Source organism: Sander lucioperca, chromosome 9, assembly GCF_008315115.2.
Source record: "Sander lucioperca isolate FBNREF2018 chromosome 9, SLUC_FBN_1.2, whole genome shotgun sequence".
Classification (NCBI taxonomy): domain Eukaryota; kingdom Metazoa; phylum Chordata; class Actinopteri; order Perciformes; family Percidae; genus Sander; species Sander lucioperca.
The window spans coordinates 39,740,515-39,751,435 of NC_050181.1; the positions used below are offsets into that span (position 1 = coordinate 39,740,515).

At 41.0% G+C, this 10,921-nt stretch overlaps 1 protein-coding gene across 1 annotated transcript in view; it reads right to left on the bottom strand.

Annotated features, from left to right (window-relative positions):
- LOC116039857 (high-affinity choline transporter 1-like) overlaps nt 1-8,036 on the bottom strand; it is a 9,802-nt gene extending 1,766 nt beyond the window's left edge. Inside the window, exons 1-9 of the mRNA XM_031284934.1 lie at nt 7,853-8,036; nt 6,318-6,434; nt 4,939-5,094; nt 4,559-4,707; nt 4,271-4,414; nt 3,883-4,036; nt 2,172-2,389; nt 1,534-1,995; nt 31-135 (exon numbers count right to left, since the gene is read on the bottom strand). Of these exons, the coding sequence (XP_031140794.1) occupies nt 31-135; nt 1,534-1,995; nt 2,172-2,389; nt 3,883-4,036; nt 4,271-4,414; nt 4,559-4,707; nt 4,939-5,094; nt 6,318-6,434; nt 7,853-8,036 (1,689 nt within the window). The remainder of the gene's footprint in view (nt 1-30; nt 136-1,533; nt 1,996-2,171; nt 2,390-3,882; nt 4,037-4,270; nt 4,415-4,558; nt 4,708-4,938; nt 5,095-6,317; nt 6,435-7,852) is intronic.
- Nucleotides 8,037-10,921: the final 2,885 nt, after the last annotated feature.

Below are 10,921 nucleotides of genomic sequence, written 5' to 3' on the forward strand. Positions count from 1 at the left end.
TGTTCATCAGAGCAGAGGTTGACCCCTGACCTTAGACCAGTAGACACTGAAACAGCTGCCATAGAAATAAGACGCCTTCCTCTGGCTCGCAGGAGACAGCTGCTTTTGGTGAGCACTCAGTTCATACAGAAAGAGCTGCAGAAACAAGTTCTGAAAATATAGGGTTTAACATCCTTAATAATTTCTCCTTTGCAATATTGTAATATTGTAATGTACTTGGAGCAGATGAGGGTGCAGGAGAAGCAGAGGACACTGGGAACCAAACATACGAACCAGAGCGATGCATGCACAGACCCGTCAACATTTTCTACAAAATGTAAAGCCTAATTTGACCCAAGTTATTAGTTATTAAGCTGTTCCATTTCATATAATGATAACACACTTTGTTGGACCGAATACGCAATCATTTGCCAATATTACCATTGGACAATATTTTTGTGGGATGTCAGCTTTAATTTTTTGTTTGCGTTCATTCCTATATTATTAAAAGACATTGAATGCAGTAACAATTGGATTTAACAATCTTAAACATAAACTAATACTATAACAAATACTGATAAAGATATTTAACTCATTCAAAACCATCATCTACGTATTTCCTGTCACCCTCATTTCTCATTGGCTCATTTGAAAACACGCAATTTCCTGTCTTGATGCATTAATATGCAGTTTCCGGACTCCTCCCTGGAAACATATGGTCTGAGGCACGCCCTCTTTCTGGAAGGTTCTGGAAGGATTGCGTCAGAAACACCTGTCGAACATCAATCAAAATTTTGACAGGTCGTGACCTCTTGACCTGTCAGTCATCAATCAAACCCAAATTTTTAAGTGAAAGAAACCCCTTACTACTTCTCTCTTTCACACATTCAAATAGATCTGTCTAAATGTAATATCCTTCATCTTACTTATACCACACTTTGCACCGACTTTGTAATGCATACTTAATCTGTACTTTATGTAGCCTTTTGTATTCTGTATTCCTGTATTGTATGTTAAACTGTATGTTGTCCTGCATGCTTATGCTTTTCTTGGCCAGGTCGCCGTCGCAAATGAGAACCTGTTCTCAACGGCCTACCTCGTTAAATAAAGGTTAAATAAATAAAAGAAAAACAGAAGAAGATAGTTCATTGCACACATTTTAATATTTTGTGGTTTTGCAAATATCTTCCTTATCCTAATATTTATTGAGCCCTGGAGCTAAACAATAATTCCTACCCCGTGGAAGGTTGTCTAACCTGTTTTTGTTGAACTTTATGATCATTTTGGAGGCTGCTGTTTGCGGTGCTGTTGAATTATTGTGCGCTATACTGAGTGGTGTTTCCAATATTTTATCCACCCCAATTATATCTGTGAGGTCTGATTATTGACCGCCTTGTTCCTTCAACTCTGTGTGCGTTGTGTATGAATGTGTTTAAGTACCTAACTGATACTGCTACACACAGGAACACTTACAAATTCACTTTCAAAATCTGAGTGTGTTCTGCTCAAATTTTCATTAACATGTGTGTTCAGTTGCAACATACAGTATGTTGCTGTCAGTGGTTGTGGTGAGTGCTGGGCTTTCACTTTGAAAACATCCCATTTCTCAGGAAGAAGGCCTTTGTTGAAGAGCGTAGAAGCCAGGTAGGAGAAATACAAGATGGCAGCAATGGCAGACAGCATGGAGATGGTCTTAACCGGAGAGTACTGGACATAAACACTGTCCTCAAGAGTGCATCCTGGGAAGTGGATGACTGGTGCTAACCCTAGTAATGGGTCTCCACTGAGCAGTCTTAACACAGTTCCCACCAGGAAGCCCATCACAGCCCCGTAACCATTGGAGATGTTGAAGAAGAGGATGCAGACAAGTTGAGGGAAGATTATGATGTAGGTCACTTCAACCCTGATGAACCAGAACAATAAGATGCTGTTTTCCAGGTTGGTCAGCGATGTACCAACTAAGCCCACTACCAAGACAGAAGCACGGATCACCCATTGAGTCTCTCTGTCTGAAACCTGCAGAAGAAAGTAGAGAGGAAGAAAAACAGGTAAACAGCAGATATTTGTGACTGTCCTGCTTTAAATAACTCTCTCACTGCTTCTTTATCTCTCCTATCTTTCTCCTTCATGCCACTTTATTCCATTCCCTTTATTTTGTGGCTCAGGAGGTGGAGAACAAATACATTTTTCACCTGAGGCCTCAAAATGTTCTTGTATATGTTGGAGGTGAAGACAGAAGCTGCAGAAAGCAAAGCAGAGTCAGCCGATGACATCACGGCGGCAGCCACACATCCAGTACCAATAATGGAGATGAAGGACGGGGTGAGGTGCTGCAGGGTGAGGGGCAAAACTAGAGCTGATTCCCCTCGTTCATATGGAGATGGAGAACCATAGGAAGTCAGGTTCCAGTCTGAGGCATGGACACACAAGAAGGAAACACTGAAAAATAGTCACCTTATCTGTTTGAGGTATGCTGTAGAGGGCTGCATTGGGATTGGGTCCCGCCGGGTCCCGCGGGACCCAACGCAAATCTCGCGGGAGCGGGCGGTTTTAACTTTGCTGCGGGCAGGAGCGGGTGACTAAAAAAAAACTGCGGGATCGGGATGTAGCCTGGAACCCCCCCACGCCAGCAGAAACCATAGATATACATATATACTGACTGAGTATATACTGTATAGGCCATCTATGAGTAGACACCAGCGTGTCTGAGCCTCCCAGGACGGGGGAGCTCCGAGCCAAGGCTCCGTCCACCCTCATCCTCGGCTCCTCCCCCTCTCTCCCTCTCCTCTCTCCCTCATCCTCGGCTCCTTCCTCCCCCTTTCTCCCTCTCCTTCTGCTCCTTCCTCCCCGTCTAACAGCAGCAAGCACCTGCCTTCTTTGCCTTCATCTTCTCCCTATTAACCTATAAAATGACGTGTTTTCTCATGCGGGACGGGAGAAAAAAGGAGACATTTGAAAATGCTGCTGACCCCATTTTAGTTTCATAACTCCGGGATTGCGTTTTAGTCTGGACAGGCAGAAAAACAATGATGCAGACACCCACGTTCGCTCCCTGATTGGGTCTTATCAGTAGTACACCGTCTACTACTACCTACATGCGCAGGATTCAAGCTATTCAAGCAATCTGCGACAATTCCAATGTCCTGTGGGTTTATTGGGTAAACAAATATTGGTTCATGGAGCTTCATTTAAACATCACTACTACAACGTGATATGATTTTGCGTAAACATACACAGCGACTTTCTTAAGCCAAGTGGCGTGTTAACTACACGCATTTTGAGCTATCCACGTGTATGTCTATGCTGTATATAGCAGGCATATTGCCACGTGGCGTGTTATTGCAAGAAGAACGCGTTATCACGAGAACAACATGTTATCACAAGATGAAAGCTACGGGGACAGAACAACCGAGTGGCTTTAGTAAAAGAAGAAAGCGATGGTTGGGTTTAGGAAAAGAAGAACGGGGTTGGATATTGGAAATGCCACACGTGGGATACGATCCCCGGTCTCCTGGGTGAAAGTCCTGTGTTTGACCCATCCACCCCCCGACCAACCTCCCTACGCAGATTTTCACCCTTTCATACTACACGCTACGGCGGAAATTCACACGCAATCGCAAGGTAATGTAACTCAATGGAGGCCAAACGGCGTTGATAAACACGCTAAAAAGTGAGTATGTGTCTTCATAACACGCCAATAATGGCATACGAATTGGGGTCTCATACATACGCCATTTCATGAGATCAGTCTGAGTACTAAAAGGTTTGTCAGGACAGAAATTGGTTTTGCCATTATGATTATATTAGATGAAAATGGTCTCAGAACGACAAAATTATCGTTTATCGCAATAATTTCTGGGACAATTTATCGTCCAGCAAAATTTGTTATCGTGACAGGCCTACCTGTGGATGCAGCGACTGCCCCCACCAATATAGAAGGTATCCCAAATACAGGGAAGATGACAGCAGCAACAAAGCAAGTGACCTTGGCTGTGGATGTTGAAGACGCCGACAAAGTCTTCTGGTGGAAGGCCTGATATCCCACACTCCCTAGTGCCTGAAAAGTAAAATAATTAGTTGGTAAAATTAAACACTTGTGTTGCAACCTCGACATTCATAGACATAGTGTTTTAGATAATAGTCTTGACCTACAACCTGTCTGATTCTTAAGTTAAAATGAAAAACAAACTATTTACTTTAAATATGGATGTTATCCTCTTTCTAAAGATATCTATCAAGACTGGAGCAAATTGCATTCCATTTCATATCAGCCGTATTATTGCTTACTTACCAAGAATAAGAAATCATCAATCATTATCCAGGTCTTTTTCAGCCCTGGTGTACCAATCCAGGGAGCGTGCAAGGTGTTGTTCATCAGTGTCTGGCTTATGTCCAAGGAGTAAGGGTTCATCAAAACAAAGGGAACACAGATCCACTGTATAGACAAATACAAATGGAAATATTTTAACACACACAACTTTTATGTATGTCCTTTGGAGTGTTTTATTAGGTTGTGTAAGAGTGTTTTCTTAAAACAAAAAGCCTGACACTATCAAAACTATGAGTATAGCCAACTGACCAAGCTGAAGAATATGAGCACAAGCTGTATAATATCTGTGTAGGCCACAGAGTAGAGACCTCCCAGTAGTGTGTAGGTAATGGTGACGGCAGCAGAGATCCAAATGCACACAGTGAAGGACAAATCCAAGACCACGCTCATGGTTCCGGCTGTCAAACACATATCAGTGACATTTTATAACCACTCTTTGTGTGAATAATATGTATTTACATTCATTGAAGTAAGTCATATCTACACAGTGTAGGTCGGAATTTATATCCAAGTATGCATTTATTTCACTTAACACATAAAGTTATTTGTTAACAGATAAAGGAATTAAACATAGTTTAAGTTACATATATAGCTACAGTATAAGTAAAGTCCTTATGTGTATAACATACCTAAACCAATTAGTGTTGAGGGCACCCAGAACACATCAAGAGAAAGTGAAACCAAGCAGAGTCCAGCTGTTAGTACTTTTCCATACTTGACATGGAAAGGGTCCAGCATTGTCACATACTTTCTTTCTCTCATTGGCTTTGCAAACACCAAGCCAACTTTATTTAAAAGAGGACAGAAGAAATCACAATTAGAAAAAACAATCGAGAGGGAAATAAAACAAGAAAAACATGTAAGGTGTAAAGTTAACATGATTTTTTTCTTTCCAGCATTAAAATTTAAAAAGCAGAAATAACTTTAGGTAACATCCAGACACACACACACACTGGCCTATGAACCTCAATGATAATGCTTACTTTGGACTGGTAAGCTGTGTTCAAAACCATTCCCTATCATGGAGATAGTGCACTATATAGTGTGTTCGCCATCTTGTCACGGTGTTCAAATTCTCCGCGGTTAATTTCATTCACTAAATAGTCCACTATTAAATACCCACATTGCACTGCTAATTTGAGTGTACATATGATGTACCCTACATTTTACTCCCGTATCCCATAATGCAACGCATGTGCGTTTTCCCGGAGGAGAAGAAGAAGCAGAAGTCACCACAAAAACTGAAAAGGAAAAATAGAGCAGACTTTTCTTTCTAAACAGTGGAAATGTAACATGCGACATACAGAAAACATTTTACTATTCTCCTGGGTGCTCGGTTTGTTTCAGGGATGTATTAGAAGTATTTTAGTTTGGGTTTGTTTACATAATGCTGGGTGCACCCGCGTCCGTCACACAAATAACCGGCGCATCTCCTGATGCAAGTCACGCAACGATGTGTTTTCCCTATATAGTTCACTGAACTATATAGGGAAAACACATCATTGCGTGACTTATAAACACTATAGGGAATAGTGAGTGAATGAATGATGGAATGGTTTCTAACACAGCTGTAATATAAGCATTGGGATGTTTACCAAGTAGCAGGTATGCTGTCTGTGAAATGTTGTAATTCCATTTACTAATGTGTCAACATCAATTTCACATTACTGGTGTTTCCTGCTTTGCATTATAAATACAGTTTCTATTTCATTTAAAGACACATCTGTTGAATTAAAGATAAACCTAAACTTGGTATTCTTATTATTATTTTAATAATTATTATTTTATTATTATTCTGATGGCACACTTCAACTTCAATAGCACAGCATGACTCTCAAGTTTATTATTGTAACATCAAGAATACATGGAATCATTTTTGTGGGTCAGGTTGTGCAGCAATAACAATTTGCTTGTGTTTAGACACAGATGACTTCCCTTAAACTGTTAAAACACTCCCTCACTTCCCCTTACATACAGTATCCTTTCAAATGTAATTTCAAACCCTTACCAATAATAAAAGATGAGCTGAGTGCCATTAACATCACCATTACCCAGGTTAGTCCCATAGAAGGCATGTACACCATCTCAGCTGTGCCAACAATGAAGCCTCCTCCGACAAACGTAGCTACGGGATGGATTAACACACAAGCAAGTAAGTTGGTGAAAAAAGGGCAGCTATTTGGACCATTTGCACTCTATTTTGGTTTTCTTTCACACATTCAAAGAGCTCTGTCTGATGTAATACAGAGGAATATAGTTCATTTCATACATTTTAAATATTTGTTTTGCATATATATTCCTTATCCTAACATTTATTGAGCCTCGGAGCTCTGCAATAATTCAGTCAGTTACTTCAGTCAATTTAACACTAATAATTTAATCATATGCAAAAGGTAAATATCAACTGAACATAAATAAAAGCATTGGAACTGCATTTTTTTTTTTTTAGAGATTATTTTTTGGGCATTTTCGGCCTTTATTTTTGACAGGACAGCTGAAGACATGATAGGGGAGATAGAGGAGGAATGACATGTAGCAAAAGGCTGCAGGTCAGAGTTAAACCCTGGCCCACTGCGTCGAGGAGTAAACCTCTACACATGGGCACCAACCCTACCAACTGAGCTATCCAGGTGCCCATTGGAACTACATTTTGACACAAAAGTTATAAAATTTAGTTCCCACTCCGAACTTGTAAAATACGTATGCTTGGGCAGTGGCTGTCAGCGTCAGATAAGACGCAAAAAGCACCCTTCAGCGTGTGTTTAGAAAGCACCAGGCAGAGCAGCAGCTGCGCGGCGCGGCGCTGTAAGATGACATAGTATTAAGAGAGACAACGGCAGAGTAGTATGAAAGGCTGAAATTCCGCGTGAGGAGGTTGGTTGGGGTGGTGGGACACAGGACTTTCATCCTGGATATCGGGGTTTGTGTCCCGTGTGACATGTTTCCTAAACCCAACTATTCTGTTCTTGTCTCGCGTGTCACGGAAACATACCTTTTATAAGCCCACCCACGAGCTTTTCCTAAACCTAACTGCGTCAAAAGTGACGACAATAGTGTACTATGCTATTGAAATTAATTTGCTGTATCCTCTGTATTGAGATCAATTCTAAGGCTTGGATGGCGACCAGGGTATCAAATTAAACTAGAAGTTCTCATACACATGTTAGTGTCATTCCTGACATCCTAGAATGAAGTTAAGAAGGCGAAAAATATTTTACTTCTCCAAAGCTTAACTCTCCTCTTTTCTATCTGCTTTCTGCCTCTCAGCCCAGGTAACTGCAAGTGCTACTGATGCACTGCAGAAGAAAGGGATGGACATGGCTGCAGAATACAAAATTGTGGAAGGAGTTTTGCCAAGGTTGGTCTATTGCACAGTATTGTAGATTTAGTATTATGTAAAAATGTAAAATATACAGTTTTACAATGCCTCCCCTGTAAAGAACTTTAAAGATATTTTATAATCTTATAAATATATTTCCTTAATAATCACAACCTTGTAATTCACAGTTTCTGTCCTAGTTATGTCAGCTGTGCTCTCCTCACCTGTCATTGTGAAGATCCCCACCACCAAGCCAATGCTCCGGTTTCCCAGCAGCACCATCTCCGTTCCAGTGGCTTCACTTTTCTTCTGTTCCCTTTTAGACTTGAAAGAAGCCCAGATGCCAGTCCCAAAGACCAGAAAGTAGAAAAACACAATAGCTATCACTCCTGGGATATTAACAGCCATGATGGATGCTAACTGGCTTCTTCACTAGCTGATGTCTGACTGACTGACTGACTTGAGTTTTAAGGAAAACAGGGGAACATAGCTTAGGAACTTTACATATTCATGAATGCCCTCTGGTGAAATAGACGGTTATAGGTTAGCTGTTTAAATACTTGGAAGTGATTGGCCAGGCACAAGAACGGTATTATTAAATATTTTTGTTGGCGAGCAGTCTTAGTCCATTCCACCAAAGTCTTGCATTGTCAGACCTTCCTCCACAGCATTGCTGAGGACGGTCTGGCTAGTCCACACAGCATTCCGGGGTGCACTGTAAAAACGAAAATGTTGTGAAAACTCAAAATTTCAAGGCAACTTACTGCACTAGATTTTTGAGTTTTGAGGCCAACTCAAACTCCTACGTTTTGAAAATAGTTGTGCCAACTAATAATGTTTTGTTTAAATAATGTATCTTTCATACATACACAAAATCAACATCTTAAGTTTTACATACTAAATAATTCAAAATAAAGTCATGGCAACTAATTATCTTTTGTTCAGATAATTTACTTTTGTGTGTAAAAACTAAGTTCTGAGTTCTAAAAAAGTCATGCCAACTAATTTTCTTGAGATAATTTTTCATATTAATACAAACTTAAAATGTTGAGCTCCATACACTAAGAATTAAAAAAAAGAAATTTGTGCCAATTATTTTTGTAAAGATAAACAAAGACACTTCAATTAACATGTTTATTTTAAACAAACAGTTCTACAAACGTTACTTGTAAGATTCTCAACAATTCACAAGAAACATTAGCAAGACAATGGTCTCTTCCAACACAACTGTACTTCTTTGAGGGATCACAAAACAGGCCCATATCTTAAAACTGCCGACAATCACAGTGCAAATGTAATTTGGGCAATTTAAAATTGGCTTACTTACTCTGACTCAACAACATGTTACTCAACTTCATAACTGTACTTCTCTTTGAGTGATCACAAAACAGGCCTACATCTCAAAAAACGCTGACAATAACAGTGCAAACGTGGGCAATTCTAAAACCAAGTTTCTGAAATGTCTAAGGGTGATTAGGCCAGCCATAATGTAAAATCAAAAAGACCAGCTAACAACTTAGAGTAAGAGCTTGGTTTTCAAGCTCCTGACACGCTGTGAGCAACTGGCAGAAAAAAAAAAAAATGAAGATGTGCTGAATAGCTTCAAAAGTGTACTTGAGTTCTTTTGGAAACTCCATGTTCAAGGCATAGAGCAGGCCGAAAAGGTAGGCAAATGCAGTGGGGAGGTCTAGAAGATCTGTGAGGACAATGGCCTCCTCCAACACAATGTTGTTGACTGTGGGCTGCAAGGTAGGTGCATCATCTACGAAAACAGTCAGGATACCCATCTTGACACCTCTGGTCTGCCCATCTACTGCATTAGTGTCCTGTTAAAAGAAGACATGATCAAACAGTATGTGAATTATGTTGTCATCTTGCTTATTACTAATGCAATACAAGTTGGATTAAGGGCCATAAAGGTGTCGCCACAGGTTGCAGATGTATGCTACGTTATAATTTGCCATACCAGTGGTAATGACAAATGTTCACCTAACCCAAACAAATCCATAATTTTATGCAGTGCAACGGTGCATTTGGTCACTTGTCAATTAGGGCTGCAACTAATGATTATTTTCATAGTCGATTAATCTGTTGATTATTTTCTCGATTAATCGATTAGTTGTTTGATCTATAAAAATGTCAAAACATGGTGAAAAATGTGGATCAGTGTTTCCCAAAGCCTAAGAGGACGTCCTCAAATGTCTTGTTTTGTCCAAAACTCAAAGATATTCAGTGTACTGTCACAGAGGAGAGAAGAAACTAGAAGATATTCACATTTAACAAGCTGGAATCAGAGAAATCTTATTTTTTTTAATAAAAAAATGACTCAAATGATTAATCGATTATCAAAATAGTTGGCGATTAATTTAATAGTTGACAACTAATCGATTAATCGATTCATCGTTGCACCTCTAATGTCAATAGTTTTATATTTCCATTTAAGTAATCTTCAGTGTTGTGGTTGTATAACAGAAGTTGTTGGTTGGGTAGCATTTGGGTTTTTTCTGATACCGGTGCCTAAATGGTGCCTGAATATCCATCCATCCATCCATCCATCTTCTTCCGCTTATCCGGTAACGGGTCGCGGGGGTAGCAGCTCCAGCAGGGGACCCCAAACTTCCCTTTCCCGAGCCACATTAACCAGCTCCGACTGGGGGATCCCGAGGCATTCCCAGGCCAGGTTGGAGATATAATCCCTCCACCTAGTCCTGGGTCTTCCCCGAGGCCTCCTCCCAGCTGGACGTGCCTGGAAAACCTCCCTAGGGAGGCGCCCAGGGGGCATCCTTACCAGATGCCCGAACCACCTCAACTGGCTCCTTTCGACGCGAAGGAGCAGCGGCTCTACTCCGAGCTCCTCACGGATGACTGAGCTTCTCACCCTATCTCTAAGGGAGACGCCAGCCACCCTCCTGAGGAAACCCATTTCGGCTGCTTGTACCCTGGATCTCGTTCTTTCGGTCATGACCCAGCCTTCATGACCATAGGTGAGGGTAGGAACGAAAACTGACCGGTAGATTGAGAGCTTTGCCTTCTGGCTCAGCTCTCTTTTCGTCACAACGGTGCGATAAATTGAGTGTAATACCGCACCCGCTGCACCGATTCTCCGACCAATCTCCCGCTCCATTGTTCCCTCACTCGCGAACAAGACTCCAAGGTACTTGAACTCCTTCACTTGGGGTAAAGACTCATTCCCTACCTGGAGAAGGCACTCCATCGGTTTCCTGCTGAGAACCATGGCCTCAGATTTAGAGGTGCTGATCCTCATCCCAGCCGCTTCACACTCGGCTGCGAAC